Raw genomic sequence first — 23762 nt, 5'->3', positions numbered from 1 at the left:
GCATTCAGTAACCATGTGTTAATATTTTGGATTACTTATTGTTCTGTCGACGTTTTCGAATAATATAACGGTAACGATATTTGATAGAGCATCGGAAAGAGTAACAGCCAAAGGAATTTGAAATTGAAAGCGGCAGAGTCTATATAACATAATATTGGGTTATGAAGCCTGACGAACATCTCGGAATTGAACACAACACTACTGCTACCTACTACTGCTACTGCCTACTACCACTATCTACAACTACTAGCTACAATTAGTACCTACTACTACTACTACTACTACTACTGCTACCTACTAGTACTACCTACAACTACAACTGGATACTATTACTAACTACTACAACTACTTATTGGTTCTAAGTTACACTAGTACCTACTACTACTTCCTTTTAATACCTTCAATTTTTACCTATTGTTTACTAACTATCTACAAGAATGTGTTTGTTTTTCTAAAAAATGAAGACATTTTTTATCTCTAGAGACTCGTAAAGCATAAACAACAGAAGCTTTTATCTATCTCAAATTAATTTGTCCTGACTGGCACAGACCGATAGAATATACCCGCCAATTTTTTCAACAAATCATTAAGTGTTTGTCGTATACCTTAACTCAGTAATTTTCTACTCAATGTTAATTTGTTAATTAACAATTAAACAATCCATGGTATATATCAGGTTGATATTTAATTAGTTAAATCAATGTAGGGTTTTACTGTTTCGCGAAACAGTCTGATTTTTAGAGCTTCAAATAAGTTTTTTTGCTATGTTCTTTTTTTGAAGTGCAAATTTTGTATACTTTTTTCCCTTATGAGGGACACAACTTTTTCTGAATTTTTACGTTTCAAAAATTTGTAAAGACAGAAAACTGCTGGGATAGATTGCCAGAAGGACATGTGTTAGTTGAGTTTCATATCAACCTTAGCTTGGGCTCAGGTTGTGTTCACAGCTAAGACTGTAATTGTTAACTTTTTATTCATTAAAAGTTTAGCGCTACGTGATTTTGCAATTTTTGTTATAATTTCTTCCTAATTTTATTGAATTTCATTTAGTCATTGTTTATCTGATGAAAATTAAAATTGAATCAACCTCATGAAACGTTTCTCAACAAAATTAAGTAAAACAGTCTTGTTGGATTTGAGAGTTGAATCAAAAACCTTAAATTTAGGTGTTTAGGTGAACACATTTTGTTTAATTTGAACGTCTGCTTACACTCAGTGGGCACCAAATGGTTCCAGAGAAGTACTTTTCGTGGAATATGAAACAAAATTTTTCTTTATTAGTGTTCAAAACTCAACAACCGGAGACGGTATGACTTTGGATAAGCAAGTATAATAAAATTGTGAAACATGGCCGATCACTTTACCTAAAATTAAACCTTTGAGTTCGTGTTTGTGATCTAAAATAGTATTCAAGGATAACTGACTTTTTTAAACAAAAAAAGACTTGTTTTTTAGTGTTCAAAACTCAACAAACGGAGGCGGTATGGATTTCGATAAGCAAGTAAAATAAAATGGCGATGCTTGGTCAATCGTTTTACATAAAAATTGAAGTTTTGAGTTTTTGTCTGAATTTGTGATCTAAAAACACTATTCAACACTGGGAACTAGTGTAACTGGGAATTACCAAATATAATGAAATGTGATAACTTGGCCTATCGCTCTATTTAAAGGTCGAAGTTTGAGTTTGAGTTTGAGTTTGTGATCTAAAAATAGTATTCAAGGGATAATTACGTCATAATAGTTGAGTTGTGTTATAAAGTTGAGAACGCAAAACAATTGAAACACGTTCTCACATTCTATTTAAACTACAGCTATATATGTGTCAAAAAAGCGAAGGAAATCTTCTGCTTTTACTAAGCTTTTTGATATAGTTTACTTCATTATATAGAACTCTGTTCACATGGTCTGATATGTAATCTTTACTGCACGAGTTCTACAAGCATTCCTGAAGACTATAATATTGCCTTTTTCTGTAGGAAAGAACAGAAAAAACTCATGATTTTCCGAAATCAGCAGTGTTGACATATTTTACCAGAAAAGGGCGGTCAGTGCAACTTCTTAAATTGTTAATTTTCTCTGAAGAATGTTCGCTAATGAACTTTAAATATTGCAAAATAACTAATATGGAGATATTTTAAGTCATGACCACATTAGGTAACAGTTAACGCAACTAACTTTGATTTTTTCCTACCATAAAAACCGTCAACACAGACAGTAGAAATCAGATTAGGCGCTTTGATGCCATCGTCAAACTGACAAGTACATTTCTACATTCTTTTGGTCAATTTGGAAAAGGTTCCAGTGTTAAAACCCTGCTATCCATAGTACATTAAGTTCAAAGTTTAAAGTATTCAAAATTTTTGGAAATTAGTGTTTTACTTTTCTATCTGTTAATAAGTAATCTTGGCTTTGTGTACATCGTTTTGATGGTATCTTGCCGAAAGGGTTTCTATGTTTTTCAAAAGTTTGTTTGTTATGGATGCTATGAAGAGTCGATTTGAGTTCTTTCAACTGAGTCAAAGACAAAAAACCAGCAAAAAACAAATCCTGATTATAGAGGCAATTAGGCTAATTTGATTTCCAGGTTTTTTAATGCAGTATTTTAATTTTCTCTGAGCTTAAACAATGTGAGAAATATGTAAAAATGTCTCTGAGAAAAAAATTCCAGTTGGAATTTTACTACTATGTGGTATATAGTTCCAGATGGAATTTAACTACTATCTATAACGATAAATGGTTGAATCATTATGTACAAGAAAGTTTTTTTCACGAGTAATCATATAGCAAAACCTTAACGCTTTTTCAATAAAGCTTTACTGATCTGCAACTAACGCTAAGAATCAGCGGCCTCACAGGAAGTATGTAAAAAAAATTTTCGTGGCGCTCAAAAAAGGAAACCCCTAATGGAACTGCAAATTTACCAAAGGTAAAGAAAAGAAACCTTTTCCACGTTAAATTTGTTTTTTATTTGAAAGACTTAAAGTAAAACAATGCCTAGCTGACATAAAAAAAGATTTAGACTATGCAAAAAAGTTTTATAATACTTCCCTGTCAAACAAATAGTAATCAACAAGCTGAATTTTCATTACTACTTTAACGAATTTGTAATTTTAGAACCTCAATGGTTTGCCTGGAGGAAACTCATAAGAGAACGGACAACTATTCACTTCTTGCACCTATTGGAAATTTCGTTTTGATACGTTAAATGCTTACTATTCTTGATACCATAGCTTTATGGATTAACAAAGTTTTGCGTCCGCGATATTGAATACTTAGCTTTTAAAAATTTTGTGAATTACTTAAATAACATACTGAAATACTTCATATTGACACATAGCTTCAAAAGTTACTGAGTGAATTCTGTGAAAACTAAATGTTCCATGACATACACAATGTATACACAAAACACTAGTGCATACTTACGTCTATGGTTCAGATTGAGCCTTTGAGCAAAACATGTTTGTTATACTGACAGAAAACGAGAGCAGAGGTTTTCTTATCGTTCTTCAATATAAACCACGTCAATACTAAGCAAAATCAATACTACTGTACAAATAACTTGATATTAAACCTACGACTTAGAACCAGTTACTATATAACCTAGAAGCAATTGTAGCCATAAAAGACAAACAATAAGGTCAATAGGTGAATTTAAATGAATTTGATTTGTCCTGTTTATTCAATTGCTTTAAGTTAACGTTATACTGGAGCACACTGTGGGTCGAAATGTATTCCGTAATAAACATTTGCAAGCCTATGTACTCACTCTATTTTTATCTCAACGTTTGCTGCAACACAGTAGAATACATGTATATACGCCTTCTTGATCACAGACAAAAGAATACTTAAGCAAACTAATAAAAGTGCCTTTAGCCGAAAATATTATGCAAGAATTTTGCAGAGCAGACTGAACTTCTCACAATATAAGTATTTTTCTTCATGAATAATCAAGTGTTCAAGTTGAATTTTTGTTTCAACCGGTGACTTGTAAGAGAGCTGAAGTGAAAAGAGCCAACTTAAAAGAGAGCCGACGTTTTATTTAAATTATTAGTTGATAATTTAAGATAAATTTTATGGCCAATTAAATCGTCTTCTCAAATGAGACTAATAAAATTTTCACCAATCATAACCGAGTATTTGAGAAATGAAAATTTAGTTTCTCCTAGTATAGACACTGAAAACGAATCAAAAAATTATCTTGAAACCATCGCGGACCATGGCCATGCCTCAGCGGCTCTTGGGACTTGATATGAAACTATCATAACCGAACATGAGACCAATTAACCCATTCAGGTACTTTTTTAGTAATCAACTAACAAATTAAGGTAATTAACAGCAACTATTTGATTTCGGCTCTCCATAAATCAAAACAAAATGCGGCGGTTTATAATGTCGAATCTCTTGCGCGTATCCGTTTCAACATTTTCAGAACAACAATTTACGGTTTGGTGATCCTACTCTACTACAAATTTCTGACTTTCTACTCCTTTGAACAGGCTGAACATCGTTTCCTGTTTCTCTGACGTGGATAATGTTGAATGAACAAACTGTATTTTAAAGGAGTGGTTTTGCGACTACTAAATTTTGGATAAGCATACACAATGAAGTTTAATAATGCACAGCATTTCAAAATAACAGGTTATAAATGAGAACAATTCAATACTGAAAACCAACGTCTAGTTTATAAGCTTTAATCAACAAGAACTTTTCAGTTCTAGTTGTTATTGTCACATGAACACCTCACATTTTCATCGAATCTCATTCTTTTTGGAAAATTTCCACTATGAATTACATCCTCGAATTACACGATGATTCCTCTTTTGTAGAGCATTGTTAGACGATGGCTCAGTGCTAAATTTCTGGAAGTTTTCTTCAATTTTTGAGTTTTCAAGAAGGCTAGGGAATTGTTCTAATATGGAAGATATCACAGTCTTTCTGTTATCATCGGATGTGGATGTAGTATGATCAATTTTATCGTGAATAGTGTTTAGTTTGATTTCATTTCTGCATATTTCGAGCTTTTTCCACAGATTTTCCAAATCTTCAAAGGCAGCGAAGTATTCTTCATGGCTCCTGAAGAGGGGCATACTTTCGAAATCGTAACTGCGCAAAATCCTCTTGATGTCCATGGGAAGTGATCCTATGTCAGAAGTCAAAGGATTGGGTATATGCTGAGAAGTTATTTCAGTTTCCGAGGGGGTTGAGTTGTTGATAAAGTCTTCTTCTTCGGTTATATTAGGTAATGTAGCAACAAAGTCAATAAATTTTTTGGGTATGAGGCAATGATCGAAGGTAGTCCAGCTTGAAATTGAACTATCCTTCCTTTGTTGTATAAAGGCAATATTGTTCTCATATCGAGTTTGATAGACAATTGTGCGCTGAAATGAGCCTTCAAATTGCGTTAGGATATGATACATAAGTTATAAACCGGCAGTTGAGTTTGGGTTTTGGCATAAACTAACTGAATGGAATACCAGTCGAGAATGAAAACGCTAAAATGTTATTATGAGAAGCAAGTCATTCAGTTAAAAGTAAATTCAAACTGTTGGCTGGGATGTTAGCATTCGTTCTATTAGCCTAATTAGCCAAATAGTTTCCAATGAATACCTATAACATTTCGAGGAGGCCTCAGTTGTTAAACCTGTTAGACTAATTCTTATAGGTTTTCATTCGTAATGAATTGAAATTTCTCCAAAGTATCTCGGACATTGACATTTCAAGGTTTTGATCTGGCTGCTAGGCATAAAGCAGAATTGATTTGTGCGTGAGAGAAGTTCAGTCTGCTCTGCAAAATTCTTGCATAATATTTTCGGCTAAATGCACTTTTATTAGTTTGCTTAAGTATTCTTTTGTCTGTGATCAAGAAGGCGTATATACATGTATTCTACTGTGTTGCAGCAAACGTTGAGATAAAAATAGAGTGAGTACATAGGCTTGCAAATGTTTATTACGGAATACATTTCGGCCCACAGTGTGCTCCAGTATAACGTTAACTTAAATAAAGCAATTGAATAAAGAGAACAAATCAAATTTATTTAAATTCACTTATTGACCTTATTGTTTGTCTTTTATGGTTAAAATTGCTTCTAGGTTATATAGTAACTGGTTCTAAGTCGTAGGTTTAATATCAAGTTATTTGTACAGTAGTATTGATTTTGCTTAGTATTGACGTGGTTTATATTGAAGAACGATAAGAAAACCTCTGCTCTCGTTCTCTGTCAGTATAACAAACATGTTTTGCTCAAAGGCTCAATCTGAACCATAGACGTAAGTATGCACTAGTGTTTTCTGTATACTTGTGCAACAACTTGTGTATGTCATGGAACATTTAGTTTTCACAGAATTCACTCAGTAACTTTTGAAGCTATGTGTCAATATGAAGTATTTCAGTATGTTAAGTAATTCATAAAAATTTTAAAAGCTAAGTATTCATTAACGCGGACGCAAAAACTACGTTAATCCATAAAGCTATGGTATCAAGAATAGTAAGCATTTAACGTATCAGAACGAAATTTCCAATAGGTGCAAGAAGTGAATAGTTGTCCGTTCTCTTATGAGTTTCCTCCAGGCAAACCATTGAGGTTCTAAAATTACAAATTCGTTAAATTAGAAATAAAAATTCAGCTTGTTCATTACTATTTGTTTGACAGGGAAGTATTATAAAACTTTTTTTGCATAGTCGAAATCTTTTTTATGTCAGCTAGGCATTGTTTTACTTTAAGTATTTCAAATAAAAAACAAATTTAATGTGGAAAACGTTTCTTTTCTTTACCTTTGGTAAATTTGCAGTTCCGTTAGGGGTTTCCTTTTTTGAGCGCCACGAAAAAAATTTTTTACATACTTCCTGTGAGGCCACTGATTCTTAGCGTTAGTTGCAGATCAGTAAAGCTTTATTGAAGGCTAAGGTTTTGCTATATGATTACTCGTGAAAAAAAACTTTCTTGTACATAATGATTCGACCATTTATCGTTATAGATAGTAGCAAAATTCCATCTGGAACTATATACCACATAGTAGTAAAATTCCAACTAGAATTTTTTTCTAAGAGACATTTTTACATATTTCTCACATTGTTTAAGCTCAGAGAAAATTAAAATACTGCATTAAAAAACCTGGAAATCAAATTAGCCTAATTGCCTCTATAATCAGGATTTGTTTTTTGCTGGTTTTTTTGTCTTTGACTCAGTTGAAAGAACTCAAATCGACTCTTCATAGCATCCATAACAAACAAACTTTTGAAAAACATAGAAACCCTTTCGGCAAGATACCATCAAAACGATGTACACAAAGCCAAGATTACTTATTAACAGATAGAAAAGTAAAACACTAATTTCCAAAAACTTCGAATACTTTAAACTTTGAACTTAATGTACTATGGATAGCAGGGTTTTAACACTGGAACCTTTTCCAAATTGACCAAAAGAATGTAGAAATGTACTTGTCAGTTTGACGATGGCATCAAAGCGCCTAATCTGATTTCTACTGTCTGTGTTGACGGTTTTTATGGTAGGAAAAAATCAAAGTTAGTTGTGTTAACTGTTGCCTAATGTGGTCATGAATTAAAATATCTCCATGTTAGTTATTTTGCAATATTTAAAGTTCATTAGCCGAACATTCTTCAGAGAAAATTAATAATTTAAGAAGTTGCACTGACGGCCCTTTTCAAGATTTACTGGTAAAATATGTCAACACTGCTGATTTCGGAAAATCATGAGTTTTTTCTGTTCTTTTCTACAGAAAAATGCAATATCATAGTCTTCAGGAATGCTTGTAGAACTCGTGCAGTAAAGATTACATTACAGACCATGCGAACAGAGTCTATATAATAAAGTAAACTATATCAAAAAGCTTAGTAAAAGCAGAAGGTCTCCTTCGTTTTTTTGACACATATATAGCTGTAGTTTAAAAAGAATGTGAGAACGTGTTTCAATTGTTTTCCGTTCTCAACTTTATAACACAACTCAACTATTATGACGTAATTATCCCCTGAATACTATTTTTAGATCACAAACTCAAACTCAAACTTTGACCTTTAAATAGAGCGATAGGCCAAGTTATCACATTTCATTATATTTGGTAATTCCCAGTTACACGGTCATCAATTATTGTGTTTTTAGTATTAAAATTACTCTTTTTTCAAAGTCAATTATCCTTGAATAGTGTTTTTAGATCACAAATTCAGACACAAACTGAAAACTTTTATGAAAATTTTTATGTAAAACGATTGACCAAGCATCGCTATTTTATTTAACTTGCTTATCGAAGTCCATACCGACTCCGTTTGTTGAGTTTTGAATACTAAAAAACAAGTTTTTTTATTTAAAAAAAGTCAGTTATCCTTGAATACTATTTCAGATCACAAACACGAACTCGAACTCAATGGTTCAACTTTTAGGTAAAGTGATCGGCCATGTTTCACAATTTTATTATACTTGCTTATCCAAAGTCATACCGACTCCGGTTGTTGAGTTTTGAACACTAATAAAGAAGAATTTTGTTTCATATTCCACGAAAAGTACTTCTCTGGAACCATTTGCTGCCCATTGAGTGTAAGCAGACGTTCAAAACAAACAAAATGTGTTCACATAAACACCTAAATTTAAGGTTTTTGTTTCAGCTCTCAAATCTAACAAGACTGTTCCACTTAATTTTGTTGAGAAACGTTTCGTGAGGTTAATTTAATTTTATATTTCATCAGATAAACATTGACCAAATGAAATTCAATAAAATTAGGAAGAAGTTAATATAACAAAAATTGCAAAATCATGTAGTGCTAAACTTTTAATGAATAAAAAGTTCACAATTACAGTCTTAGCTGTGAACACATCCTGAGCCGAAGCTAAGGTTAATATGAAACTCAACTAACACATGTCCTTCTGGCAAGCTATCCCAGCAGTTTTCAGTCTTTACAAATTTTTGAAACGTAAAAATTCAGAAAAAGTTGTGTATTACCTGACAACTGAAACAACAGGTGACTCTGAATAAAAATACGAAAACAACTATATAGAGTAAAACCTAAGTTTTTTGGATAATGTAGGTACGTTGTAAAATGTTTGTTTCCATTAAGGTACACACTAGGCAATTTTGAAGGAAGCTTGTTTTGTATAAAAATGATATTATAAATAGACATAGTGCAACGCCATTGTGAACCAGTCAATGTTTACGCTATACAATCCTTCAAATTCGAAATTTTGAAAAAGTTTACGTTTCATATCTATCAATTAATTGCAAATGGAATCAGATATCATACATTGAATGAACAAAAAAAAACAGCATTTGAACAAAAAGATTTAATTTTGTGACTGATCCCTCATAAGGGAAAAAAGTATACAAAATTTGCACTTCAAAACAAGAACATAGCAATAAAACTTATTTGAAGCTCTAAAAATCAGACTGTTTCGCGAAACAGTAAAACCCTACATTGATTTAATTAGTTAAATATCAACCTGATATATCATACCATGGATTTTTTTAAATTGTTAATTAACAAATTAACACTGAGTTGAAAATTACTGAGTTAATGTATACGACAAAGTTTTTTTATATCTTTGAAAAAACTTCAAACACTTAATGATTTGTTGAAAATATTGGCGGGTATATTCTGTCGGTCTGTGTAAGTCAGGGCAAATTAATTTGAGATAGATAAAAGCTTCTTTTGTTTATGCTTAACGAGTCTCTAGAGATAAGAGATGTCTTCATTTTTTAGAAAAACAGAAACACATTCTTGTAGATAGTTAGTAAACAATAGGTAAAAATTGAAGGTATTAAAAGGAAGTAGTAGTAGGTACTAGTGTAACTTAGAACCAATAAGTAGTTGTAGTAAGTAGTAATAGTATCTAGTTGTAGTTGTAGGTAGTACTAGTAGGTAGCAGTAGTAGTAGTAGTAGGTACTAATTGTAGCTAGTAGATGTAGATAGTAGTAGTAGGCAGTAGCAGTAGTAGGTAGCAGTAGTGTTGTGTTCAATTCCGAGATGTTCGTCAGGCTTCATAAACCAATAATATGTTATATAGACTCTGCTGCTTTCATTTTCAAATTCCTTTGGATGTTACTCTTTCCGATGCTCTATCAAATATCGTTACGGTTATGTTATTCTAAAACGTCGACAGAACAATAGGTAATCCAAAATATTAACACAGGGTTACTGAATGCACAGGAAATTTGATTCAAGAAAGAACAATAATGAACTCATTCGATTTTTGTTGGCTTGAGGTGCTCTGGTAATTTACTTCCACTGTTTAATAGTTGAGTATATGTATATTCAGTATGTTGGAACCATTTACTGAAGAAGCGATTCGCTTTTGTTTAAGATTTCGTTCACAGCACGAATTATCCAGTAGTGTTATTCCCGATACGCAAACAAGACTTATACACTACTGACTGAAGCTGTTTCTAGCAACCCCCGCAAATACAGAGGTTGTGTTTCTTGCTTAATTGATCAATTGGCTGATTAACTTTTGAAAATTTAAGCTATTTTTACAGTTCCAGTGGAAAGTACTCTTCGTTACACATTTTGTCTGATTCAAGCTATTGATGAATTCCTATCATTCTACTTTATTTAACTAAAAAGTTCAGCTGCTCCTGCGTATCACAGTTTTTCTACCAAATTTTTTGGTTTTTTACAGAATTGATTCTTTTTACTTAGCTCAATTTTTTGTTTATCTCAATAATTTATCTCAAATACATTTTTCTTGTAAATAATCTTGCTCAATCCTAGAAGGGTAGCTGAATAAGTGTAAGGAAATATGTTTTCAAAAAAAGCATGCTCAGAACATCAAAAAGCTGTTTTTGTCTTCTGTGTTGCAACATTTTATCATTTTCTTGCCAAGGATTCAAAGACAAAGAGCATGAATTCAATTTCTTTTCTGTAAAAAATCTTGATAGTTTTTAATATGGTAGCTAGCTAGGTGTAGAAAATTCAGATTTTCAAAAAAGCATGCTCAGAAAATCAAAAAATTGTTGTCGTCTTCGGTTGTGATATTTTGCTTGCCAATGTTTAGAGGACAGAGTGTATCGGCGCTGAAGGTCAAAATCTGTTTACAAGATATATTATTGGATCGTGGAGACAAATAACATAATTCTTCAAGGCAAATAAATTGTCCTTCAGGGACTTATCTCCCTCTCTCTCGCTCTCGTCTGATTGCAAACATATAAATACATAAATACAAACACATTCAGACATATATACATACATTCCACTGTATAGATATAGAAAAACATACACACATAAAAACAAAAACGTCTTGACAATTACACACATTTACAATTTCTACCCACAAACATACATTTTAGCTTATACCCATACAAACATATTACTAAACTTAAGCACAGTTATATTTACTAATAAACCAATATACACTTCCATATATACTTCCAGTATATTCATGAATACGCATAATTATATACATAAAACTTTCATTCTTTCCTTTCTTTCGATTGTTCATTCTGACATAAAAATTACAATTTTAAACACATGCAAGCAAGCAAATGTACGTACTTGTTTTTATATAAATATACATAGTTACATATGTATATAAAAAAACAAAGCCAACCTTTCCACATCATACTGAACATTTGCAAAAGTATTGTTAACAAAAACTGCTTCTGACTACTCTTTGACTTATTTCAGACTACTTCAGAAACAGAGTTTTTCCGGTCCTACTTGGTTGAACAAATGAAGTCAACAAAAAATCAGTTTTGAGTGCTCTTTCATAGCGCAAAATCCATTTCAGACCATTTCAGGACTTTTAAAAATTTTGAAAATTTTTTTCAAAAAAATCGAAATTTTTATGTTTCGACCCCTATACTACTTAGGTGAAAAAAGTGAAGTCAACAAAAAATCACTTTTGAGTGCTTTTTCATAGCGCAAAATCCATTTCAGACAATTTTAGGACTTTGAAAAACTTTGAAAAATTTTCGAAAAAATTTTTGAATTTTTTCTCAATCGCGCACAAAACATGAATTCAAAACCACCAAAACCCAATTCCCAAGTTTCAATTTACATGAACCATCAAAATGAAATGGAAATAGCTGAAAAGTATAGTAATTTGCCTTACACTCTGAAAAAATTACAAGATTTCACTTTTTCAGAGGTAAAATTTCTTGTAGGGGGGGGGGGTCCGGACCCCCCCCCCCCCCTACAAGCACTAGGCAACTTACTATACTACTGAGACCGCAGTAAGTCACAGATTATTTTGGTCAAATATCAATCTGACTTTCGAATTTGTTATTTTTCGTTGGGTACGTGCGGACCTATATTCCATGTATAGGGTGAGTAACTATTTAGTGTTACTTGGATGGTGTTCGGAGCACTGCACTGGAGAAATTTGTTGCGTGTTCAGTTCTGGATAGGAGCTGTTATTGGAATGGGTTTGATAGAGCAAGCGGTGTTCTTGGCAGAGTATGAGAAGATGAATTCGACAGGAGTCTTGTTCCAGTGGGCCGAGATGGTGGCTGAGTTTGTTAGTATTCTCAAAAAGACTCTGGCCAGAGGACTGGTGTTGATTGTGAGCTTGGGCTACGGATTGATCAAACCGCGATTGGGTAAATAGATTTAAAAATGGTCAATGGTTTCTCTCGTTTTTGTATTCAGTCGCATAAGTTTTAAGGTTTGATATGCACACAGACTGCTCGAGATTTGATTTAAATTAGTAGATTGAGATATCTTCAAAGCTTGCCTGTGAAAATATACTAAATTGCACAGTTGTGCAGCACACATGTCCGTTTTAGGGTCCCTGATGCACAATGTGTTGGCATTGTGTCTGTGCTATTTCGTGTTTGCCGTAGTGGAGACAGGACTGAGGATCTTCCAGCATAGGAATGACCCATCTACGAAGGCACTGATTGCGGCTATTCCCCTCTCCATTACGGAGAGCATCATCTGCTGGTGGGTGTTCACCTCTCTCATGACAACTTTGAAGAACTTGAAGCTGCGACGCAACATCGTCAAGCTCACTGTATATCGACACTTCTTCAACACTTTGATCTTCTGTGTCATTGCGGCTATCATTTTCATGCTTTGGTCTATCCGAGTGCACAAGATGCCCAACTGTGTCACTGACTGGCGTGAACTGTGGATCGATGACGCCTACTGGCAGCTGCTCTTCTGTGTAATCCTCTTTGTCATAATCATTCTGTGGCGTCCTAGTCAGAACAACAAGCGCTATGCCTTCTCTCCTCTCATGGACGACGAAGACGATGAACAGGAAGAACCCTTCATGGAGCAGGAGAATGCTAACTTTGACCAGGTCAAGATAAGGAAGAACGTGGCCGGTAAAGAGGGCAGTAATCTCCCACGCACCATTGACAAGACTGAGGACGATAATCTCAAATGGGTAGAGGACAACATCCCAGCTTCTGGCTTCGACACCGCGTTGCCTAGTCTGCTCGACTCTGATGAGGAGGTGATGACTACTAAGTTGGAGATGTCCAAGCAACAGTAACTCGGTGATTTAACAAAGGTGATATGCTGTGCTCAAACTAAAATTTTTTTTGGTGCCAAAAGCCGGTTTAGAGAATTCAATTGTCCGTTAAGTAATTAAATGATTGTTTGGTGTTCATCGCCATGCCAACTAGGTTTACGGGATTTACTAAATTTGTCCGAAAATTCCGAATTAATAATTTGTTGTGGTTTTCAAATTTTTGGACAACTTGTTGCATGAGCCCTGTTTCTGTAAGGAAGAGATTTCTGAAGAGGTTTTGTTTGGCTAGAGAAAATTGTGCGTGGTTTTTAATAACCGCTGTCAGCCTCTTTATGGGTGTTATTTAGGCGCTCTTCTTTTTAATTGCTCTCAAACGAAGTTTATATCAATTATATTAGTCCGGTCGTTTGGAAGCAATTCGCCCGACGTTAGTCGGTTACGTTTTTACAATTGAAAGAAATTGAATTATATCGGGACACTGTCTGTTTCCGGATCGAAAAGGAGTGTCGGAGAGAAGTCTCGTTTATTCAAAATGAAGTGCGTGAAGAAATTTTGTGGTTTGAGCGTTAAACAAAATTGAAAATTTTTGATCAGATGCGGTGTTTTCAAGCAGTTTTTGCTGGTTTTAATATGCTATGGTTATATCAATCAGGCGCTTTTCTCAGAGAGTTTGCAGATGTTATGGTACTAATGAGTTTTAGGCAATGTTTGAGGATTTTTGAGTTTTCAACGCTTTTTGACGATGTTTGAAGGATTTTTGGTGCTGAGAAAGTTTTGTGGAAATTTTAATTGGCTTTGAGAAAAGTTTAATTGTCTTCAATTATGAAAAAAGTTTAATTACCTTTAATTACTCTCGAACGAAATTTGAAGCAATTATTGTAAACGTGTCGGTCTTCCTTATGGATTTTTTTTGCTTCACTGTTCTGACTTTTTGAGTGACTTTTATCTCTTGAATTTATTTTTTGCGTGATTTGTCAGCAGCTGAACTCCAGTAGTGGAAGTTCACTACTAACATACAAACGAAAAATGTGTCGAAATTGGTGTTGTATTTCTCTTTTTTAGTGGTTATAGTGGTATATAATAACGTAATGATGTAATTTGAAGCTGTTTATTTGAATTGTCTCAGTTTGCATGCATCTACAGCGTAGTGCCTCTAAGTTTTTGATACTTTGATTTTATATCTGGGTTACTCGAAGAACTTAAAATTGAGAGATGTCCGGTGTTTTTGATGAAACATCAAAATCAAGGTTGTGGACTGGTAGTTTTCAGCAATGCACAATCGCATTTATACGAATTCGTGAGAGATTATCAGCAGCTACATTTGTTTTTTTTGTGTACGTGTCCCAAATTGGAATTGAATCTTAGAACGTGATCAACTGCTGTTCAAAGTGGGAAATGTATTTTTCTAGCTTGAAGGAAGCGTGTCATTGCTCGATTGTCGTGCAAATCATTTAAGTTTGGGCTGCTCTCCAAAGAATTTAAACCAAAGTTTCCAAGGCATAGTGAACTGTCCCGAATTTTTTGGCGTAAATAGACAGCTCAGAAAGGATAGGAAGGACGTTTTGGAGCCAAAATCCACTGGTGCGTATTGGATTTTGGCTTCAGTCTGGCAGTAATTTAATTAGAGCGTACCCTGGTGATTAGATTGCGATATTGCCATTATGACACATTGATTGTTTTTTAAGCCAAAAAATTCAATTGGCATGCGTGTTGGAGGTTTTGGTAAGCTTATAAGGAATTTCTTCATCTGTTTTGAAACCCGTTCTATTCCCAGGACTTTAGTTTGTCTGCTCATTCCAGAATGAATTCTCTGTAAAATTATGGGATTTCAATCATGCGCTTTGTTCGTTTTGCATTCTTTGGCATTTTCAAACGCGGGAACTTTTTATCTTCCATTCAATTTGTTATATTTCGTTGCCAGAGATTGCCATGATCTTACCCAAAATTTCTATACGCGGTACTCCCATTTGGCAGGAGACAGTTTTAATCACAATTTTTGCAGACATTTACAGACTGCCTGTAGATTCTCATTCATTCCAATTGTGAAGGATAGTAGTTTATATAGCTGCATAGTAACCTCTACAGGGGGGGACATTTTGACTTTTTGAACGAAAACTTTTTTTCCGTATCGGAAAAGACTTTTTGACTGAAAAATCTCTTTTCCGATTCGGAAGTGATTTTTCGGTCAAAATGTTCCCCCCGTAGAGGTTACTATACAGCTATATATACTACTAAGGATGCGGTTACAATGCCGTCCTACCTTTTTGTTTACATTTATCTGCCGTTATGACCGAGTCCAGAGTTTCTGATATAAATCTGAATGCTGCTATTGATCTACTGTGCACTTGAGCAAGTCGTAAGATCTTCTGCCAACTACTCCAATGAACTTAAACTGGGGAAAATTATAACATTAACGGGTTTAGCCGATATAGTTTTCGCATCATCTTTAACATTCAAATGTTTCCTCCAGTCATGGTAGGAATTTTCCTCGTAGTTTTGTTTAAGTTTTTGTTTTTAATAAAATTTCTTAAAATCCTCGAAGCAATGGGTGAAGTTTTTTTGATCTGAAGTGGTTGCTATATAGGTATCGTGGAGATTGTATGGTAACTGATTACTCTTAATAGTCGGAAAGCAATAGCTGGGGCTATTATTGGGCTTCCTTTGGTTTTTTTTACAGTTTGAAGAGTTCGAATTGTATTTTGATGGAGTGTCTATTGTATCAGTACTTGAGTTGGACTTCAGAAATTATCAAGTTAAATGAATTACGTGATTTTTTATGGAGTTTTTTTTTTCGAAAAGCTCCGATTTAAGGATTCGTTATTTCTAGTTGCTCCTAACGCACAAACTTTACGCTGTGCGAGACTCTTCCTTGGAGGAGAACTGTTCCCTGTTCTGATTGTGCAGTCACGACGAATGACTGAAAGTAACCGAAGTATTTGGTAGCGGTTTTGTAAAAACATTTCGTTTTTTTTTCAATCCTGGTCAACTTTTAAATTCTACGGGTAGCTGTCTGATAGAAAATATTAGGCGGCAATAAATATATTCAGCTATCCTATTTGTAGTTTTTTATTTGATTCACTTATTTTTTAAGTATCCATGCTACCAATTAAAAAGTGATTTTAGCTGTTAGAGTTTTGGTTGAAGCTAAAGACATAAACGTAGTCAGAAATTTCAGGAAGTTTAACTACCAAATTAATCAGACAAGGGAAAACTGAACAATTTTTTATTTATTATGATACACCCGGAGGTGGGAATGAATTCCTAGAAAAGTTCAATTACATATTTTTGGTATCCCTTGCAAATGATTTCTAAGAAAATTATTACGGCAAACCATATTTGATCCGACTTAGAACCCCCGCTATATGATTATATTTATTTCGCAAGTCCAAGTCACCATCTTGGTCTCTAAATCAGTTCGACGTCATATCTTTTTATTCAGTTCGCCTTGTGTAATACTCACCTTAAGTCTCAACGGCATTTGTAGGCACTCACCTCTTTTGCAATGCCAGGAGTTAGGATGTTTTGGTTCGCTGTTTCTTCAATACTTCAAGAGAGGTATTGGTGTGACTTGTTTTTAGATCTGTAGTTTTGTTTGAGTGCACTTGAAACAGAGAGTAATTTGCGTGAATACAAAGTGTTTATGTGAAATTGCTTAAGACATCTGAAGAGAAGAGAAGCTGTTTTGTTTTTCTCCTCATATATCATATAGCGAGAATGGGAAAAGATTTTTTTTGCTCATTGAGCCAGTTTTGATTACGTTTGGCTTTCCCGAGCTTTTTCGTTTGAGTTCCAATTTTGTCAACGATGTTTCTCATTTAACTAAACTAATAATTTTGCTTTCTTTATTTGAAGAAATAACTTTTCGAATGTTTTTTGCCCTATTTGGCCATATTGGGAGCAGCTTTTGCAGTCTGATTTTTTTTATAGCGTCCGGGGATTTCTGTGGTTCAGTTCAGTTGTTCTATCGGTTTTGGTTGCCTCCTAATTTAATTGGTATCATTTTTTACGTGTTTTGGGTTAGAGAAAATTCATTAATTTTAAGCAAAATGTTGCTGATTGTCCTCTGTTTTTAAGTTTTTCTGCCTATTTCTTCTGGTTTGCTTCGCCGTGAACTTTTTCTCGTTTTGTCTTTAATTTAGAGTTTTTCTGAAGGTGAGGCTTTTAAGGGTGCCACTAGAGGCTAGAAAGGGAATTTTCCACTGAAATAAAAATACGATTTTTATTTCAGGAGTTCTTGTTCCTTTCATTTTTTGTTTTTATTTTTTGGGTGGGTGAGAACTGCGAAGAATAATGGTTGAGAATTAGAATTCTACCATTTTGTGGATGCTGTTCGAGAATTTTTTAGAGATGTTTTTTAAGTGTCCCTTCTTTCCTCGGTTTTTTCGGTGTGAAATTTTTTTGTTATGCTCGTTTTTGATTTTTTCACTTATTTTAAATATTTTTGAAGTTAAATCGGAGTATTGATTTTGGTCACATCGAAATAGGAATTGGAGTGAAGAAGCGAGTGATTTTGCGGCCTGAAATTTTTAGTCAATTTTAGTTTAAGTAAAGGAAAAATGAATTCAAAACAATATCCCTTTCTCGGTTTTCATTTTTTGTTCATTTGCGGGAATTTGACTTTTCGAAGTTTTTGTCATTGTTTCTTAAACGATTTTGCTAATGAATTCCTAGACATTTGTGGGTAGTTTTTTTTCGTGTTCGTGTTCGAGATTTTCGTTGCGGCCATATGTCTCGGTCACTGCAAATCTGCCTTTTTATTATTCGTTTTTAGAATTTCAACGCATTGTGTTGATGACATCATTCTTCACTCTGTTTTTTTTTCATTCGCCTGATTCTACTTTGGTCACTTGTGAACTACCGCAATCTCCAAAATGACTTCCTAGCTCTCATAATGAATGTTTTATTGCTCTTGAACGAAATTCATAGCAATTATTGTAAACGTGTCTTTTTGTATCCAAATTTTTTGCTTGACAATTTTGCGTTTTTCTTCTAGAACATTCTTTGACTTCTCAATTGACTTTTTTCACGCTTTCATTCTTCATTTTTGAGTGATCTCTATTACTCTCACACCGAGGTAAAGCTTGTTGCTAATATAAATTGGTTGCAGTACAGCAAGAATAGCAGTTGGAAGGGGTCAGGGTTCGGGAGGTCAATGGTTCGAATCCCGGGCGGGGAAATGTTTTTTGCACCAATAAAGGCTACCCATGATCTCAACTACAGCCCCTGAATTAACAGCTACAGCCTCGCCTGTCCAAGAGCAATTCTTCCGACTTTTGTCGGTTTATGTTTATTTCTTGGAAAGTCAAATGAGTGTGTGTGTCACTCTAATTGAAGGTTGTAGCATTAAGTTATACAGATTCCTAATCCAAATATTTCATCTCAGCAATTAATGAAAAACGAAATTTCTTTATTTTTATAGCTGCGAAGCTGTAAGCTGAGCGTAGCTATATTGCGGTGCTCTTGGTTTTTTTTTTGTTTCGTCGTCTGACGCTCTTTTTTCGTTTTACATTTGTTCACACAGCAAAGCTGAAAAAGTCAAATTTTCTGAATGACTTCTTCCTCTCACTAACGGCATTTGCGCGCGTGACGTCATTACTCACTCGCTTTAGCAAAAGTTTTTTGCCTGATTAGATTTTGATCACAAGTGACTTACCTCACTCAATAAAATGACTTTTGCACTTTAAAACTTAAGTTTAATTTGAATTTGTTTAAGGTCAAAGGAACTCATATGTGCAGTAAAGGTCCTTAATAAGAGGCTTCTGCGGAATGAATTTTAACTAGCTTTATTAATTTATCGCTAAATTTTTTTACCTAGATTTTTGAGCGGCGTCGATTTTTTTTCAATTTACATCTGTATCTGTTTCTATCTCTATTATATGGCACGCAGGTCTATTCTTTCGCAGCTATTCCGGCAATCTGCCGGCTATGTTTTTATTTTCTTAAGATCTACAAAGCTATCGCGGCTTATTTTCTTGCTATCTGCCAGCTATATTTTTTAATCGTTAAGGTGTCATTGAAGTTGGATGTAACAGTCAATGATGCGCGCAAATGCGTGTTTAGGTCAATTTGTTGGACAGAGGTCAACAACAGGAAAAGAAGAGTGGTTTTTGTTGATAAACATTTTCAAAGAGAGCGTCTTGTCTGCTCAGTGGTGCCAATTGCGACTATGCTTTTGGTAATGTGCGGACTGATTAAAAAATTTCACACATTTTGTCTTTGTAGAATCTGGTTAACTGTTTTCTAGGAATGCAATAGTTTGAGCACAGCACATAGTTAATGCACTGTATAAATCTCTCTGTTCACCTTGCGTTAGATTGTACCTTTTTGGGATGTTCGAGGTTAGGTTATTCGGAGAGTGAACATTCGGTACTTTTCAATTCAATCTGCAAGAAGTGCCGTTGTTTGGGCAAACGCATTTTGGTGTTTTAATTTCTGTAATTAACTTTAATACCTGCTCATATTAACTTGCTTTCACTGTTTAATCAATTGTGCATAGTTACCTGGATCCTCTATGTAAACGGCATTTTCTCCAATTATCTGATGACATCTATTCAACAATCACAATGGGTATTTATGAGCGAAAGGTCAAAGGAACCATTTTTAACAAGATTTGTTGAAAAGATTGTTAAATTGTAGTGTTACGATTGTTACTAATTGGTTGTGCTGTTTTGTATTTTGGGTTATTCACGCTATCTGGGATCTGTTCAGCCAGAAAGATTTTTTCTTTCTGTTGTATAAATTGTTTAGAAAATATATTTTAATTTCACTATTTTCTCTTCAAACATCTAGCATGGTCAGTAATCACTTGCTTCCTTCCTCGCTACTCAAATAGGCAAGAATTGTGGAAAAATTATGGCTGGATGAGGTTGTTTCTATAAAACAGAACACCAATTGTAAATCGAAAAGCAGTTAGCTAATTGCTCTGAGAGGCCAGAAGTCTTTTGAGGAGTCACTCCTTGCTCTAAAATGTACATGTACTTAGACAAAGTTTTGAACCTATGCGAGTATTGAGCTTCAAAAACAATTTTATACCAAGCGTTTCGAGCTACAAATACACTCGACAATTAAAATGAAATCGGGTAAAAAAATAACAACATACTCAGCAACGTATCAGTGACTTCAAATGGTTTCCGATTTAGTTCGAGTTTCGTATTTATTAGTTTCGGGAGCAACAAAAACTTTGAGAACTTTGATTATTTATCTGCTTGCTAAATGATAATTGGTTTTATTCTTAATTCGTTAATGATTTATTTCCAATGTTTTAAAATGGGTTTTTGTTAGCTGCTTAGTTTTCTTACCCTTCGTTTATGCCGCTATTTAGGCCAAATTTTAGATAAGTCCTTGTTAAAGCAGCCTTGTCTCATCAATTTTGCAGGTTTTAATCTGAATCAGTCGTAAAGTTTGGTGCTTAAGTGGAGTCGCCTGTTGTAAAAAGTTTTGAGGGTCATTTCTGAGAATATAAAGTGTTTCCATAACCTGATGGGAGGGTTTTGCGTAGCTTCAAATAACATAGTGATTGCTCTATAATTTTGGGCGGCCGTTATTTTTTGATAATTCACTTTGTTGATGAGTATTAAATGTCAATCAGGTGTGTACGCATTTATATATCAACAAGAACCGCAATTAAGTCACAATAGCCTCTTACAAATCTGAGGTCCTCAGAACTCTTACAAAAGTTCACGCCAGCAGGCCTTTTAGAAAATGTAGTTTTCAGAGAAAGTACAAAAAATGAAATTGAAACTTTATCAGAATTTTGATTGTAGCTGGTTATGAGATCATTTTCAACGAGCAATTTTTGTCAAAAAAGCATGTTAAGTCAAATTGAGAGCCACCCTTAATTGTTGAAAAAATTGAATATTTCAAGAAAGTGAATTTTAAATGTTTCATGCCATCAAGCTATTATGTTTAATTGCTCTTGAACGAAGTTCATAGCAATTATTGTAATCATGTGTCTTTTTTATGAAAATTTTTTGCTTGACAATTTTGAGCTTTTCTTCTAGAAAATTCTTTGACTTCTCAAGTGACTTTTTCACGCTTTCGTTCTTCATTTTTGAGTGATCTCTATTGCTCCGAAGTAGAGCTTGTTGTTCCGACCCTCTTGAGGGGGGAGGAACTATATACTCAACTGGTTTTTTTTTGTTCCGTGAATTTTCGCCGCTCGATATATTCATCGCAGAGAGTTGAGACTGGTATCATTAGAAAGCTCGTCCAGCGTAGAATATGGAATTAAAAAGATTTTTTTAATTTTCGTTTTCTACAGGGAGTTATCGAGGTTTAAACTTCTGAGAAAAGAAGAGTGAATTCACGTTGTTTTTATTCACATTTTCCGGAATTTTTGCCTAAATTTTCGTCAATTTTGGTAAAATTTGTTATAATTTTTAAGAATAGTGTCGTTGATTTCATTTTTGAAGACGAACAAGCATTGTTGATTGTTTTGATTTATTTTTTTTGGTCAAAAAATCTGGATAAACATTTCAAAATTTAGCCTTTTTCATCAAAAACAGCACGAAATAAGCTACTTTAGTCCACTTTGATTAAATTTGCCGACAGTACACCCCCAAACAACACTCATACAAACTTTGTAGACTCAGAGGGGGGCTATTTCTACTTCAGAGTACGCTGAGAGTGCACTGTAGTTAAAACTTTGCCGTTTTTTGCTAACGTTACTCGCTGATTATCAAAAATGCAGAATTTATTTTGAGTTTTCAACTAACAAATTATCTATATCTACAAAATTCGAAAAATCAATTGTTCCTAACTGACAATAAATATTAGCAGGGCTAGTTTTGGGCCATTCTTGGACTGTTACAATCCAAAAGAAATCGGGTTGTAATCAGTCGGTCTTTTTTTTTAAAAGACTTTTTTTTAATAATAAAGAACAGAACATATCAAATCAAAACTCAGGAGTGATAGGTCCAACCAATTCGCTTGCTAAGAACCTCCAAGCTAATGCATTTAGTTTTTTAATTGAAAGTTTATGGTCGTTTCTTTTTTTAAAAATAATTGACTTTTCAATAAGTAATGGCTTAATTAACTTTTCCTCTATTTTTTTCTTAATTTGCTCAACTTCCAGCTTAGTGTCAGCAAAGAAAGACTGCTTCTTCTTTCTACTGAGTTAACATTTATTCTCGGTTGCAGTTTTAAGCCTGAAGTTATTGTTTTCTGGTTTTGATACTACAAGATTTCAGATTTTTGTTTGTTTTGATATTTGCCAGTTTTTCACGTTTTCTAATTTTGTCACATAACACATTTTTGACAGTTCCATGTCACCTTATTAGCATTGAGAATAAGACACAATTGAAGATATTAAAATCTTGAAAGATATACATAATCGTTTTAACGGCCTCGACGCCTCTTTCTTGAAGAAATCAATTGAATTTTTTAATTTTGTCTCTAACTGTCATTTATACTTTGTCGTTTCGGTCGTATGAAATTTCCTGTAGAGTGATAGCTTTCATTGGCTTTTCATGGAAGAATAGAAGAACCGATATTCTGATATTAGTTGATAGCTGATGGCTTTCATGACTTTGAAAACAATCGTTTTCCAAAATAAAAAAAAAACATTTTTACTTCGCAATTTTGTTCTTTTTGTTTCTTTTTGTTACCTAATCTCGTTAGTTAATTACTCGTCAAAAATGAAATTATGGGTGTCAAGGGAACAAAACGGATTGGTGTCCCAAAATCTTTTTTTAAAGAATTTGTTATGACCTTACTGGCTTCGACACCGGTTTTTCACAAAAAAAAGTAAATTAATTTGATTTTGTCATAATTGACGTTATTTTTGTTGATGCAAGAAATATTCTGGATAATTACAGGTCTTGAGGGCTTCCTTTTCATGAATAAACGACCCTAATTAAATAGCTGTTTTTGTAATTAATGCCTTTCATGACATTGAATTTAATTTTGTTTCGAAAAAGAAATTAAAAGTATTACATACTTTAGCACTTCGCTTTTTTGTCTACTTGGTACCTAGTCTTACAATTGAATGGCCACGTACTACATTATAGCTGTTTGAAGAAGGCACAATCAAATATGTTTTGAGTGACAAAATCTGGCTTCACGGTTTTGACAGCGTTTTCTGGCAAGTTTTATTTGAATTTTTGTTTTTCTTTGTTGTTCTTTTTAGCCGCTTTAAAAAATGAACAAGGACAGGTCCTAATGCCCTTCTATAGGAGCAGTGTTAATCGTAAGTTTGTTGTAATACTAATTGATTCCTGATGGTATTTATTACTTTGAAGTTAACTGTTTCAAAAAAATAATTTAATATTTTTACTTTACTGTTTTTGTTCTTTTTTGTATAATTGTTACCAAACCTTTTTATGGACTGGTCGCATATGTTTTCT

General features: G+C 33.8%; 1 protein-coding gene across 2 annotated transcripts in view; it reads left to right on the top strand.

Annotated features, from left to right (window-relative positions):
- Nucleotides 1-20188, top strand: part of LOC142358729 (transmembrane protein 87A-like) — a 48228-nt gene extending 28040 nt beyond the window's left edge. The window contains exons 5-7 of one of the 2 annotated variants that reach the window (XM_075410271.1): nucleotides 12285-12541; nucleotides 12728-13458; nucleotides 19480-20188. In XM_075410271.1, the coding sequence (XP_075266386.1) occupies nucleotides 12285-12541; nucleotides 12728-13440 (970 nt within the window). In that variant the 3' untranslated portion in view covers nucleotides 13441-13458; nucleotides 19480-20188. Of the gene's footprint in view, nucleotides 1-12284; nucleotides 12542-12727; nucleotides 13629-19479 lie in introns of those variants that run through there. The other variant, XM_075410270.1, reaches the window with a different exon arrangement.
- Nucleotides 20189-23762: the final 3574 nt, after the last annotated feature.

This window comes from Convolutriloba macropyga, chromosome 2 (genome assembly GCF_964194025.1).
Source record: "Convolutriloba macropyga chromosome 2, txConMacr16.3, whole genome shotgun sequence".
In the NCBI taxonomy this organism is placed as follows: Eukaryota; Metazoa; Xenacoelomorpha; order Acoela; family Convolutidae; genus Convolutriloba; species Convolutriloba macropyga.
The sequence above is the reverse complement of the archived record's forward strand: the minus strand, read 5'-3'. Positions and strand labels throughout refer to the sequence as shown.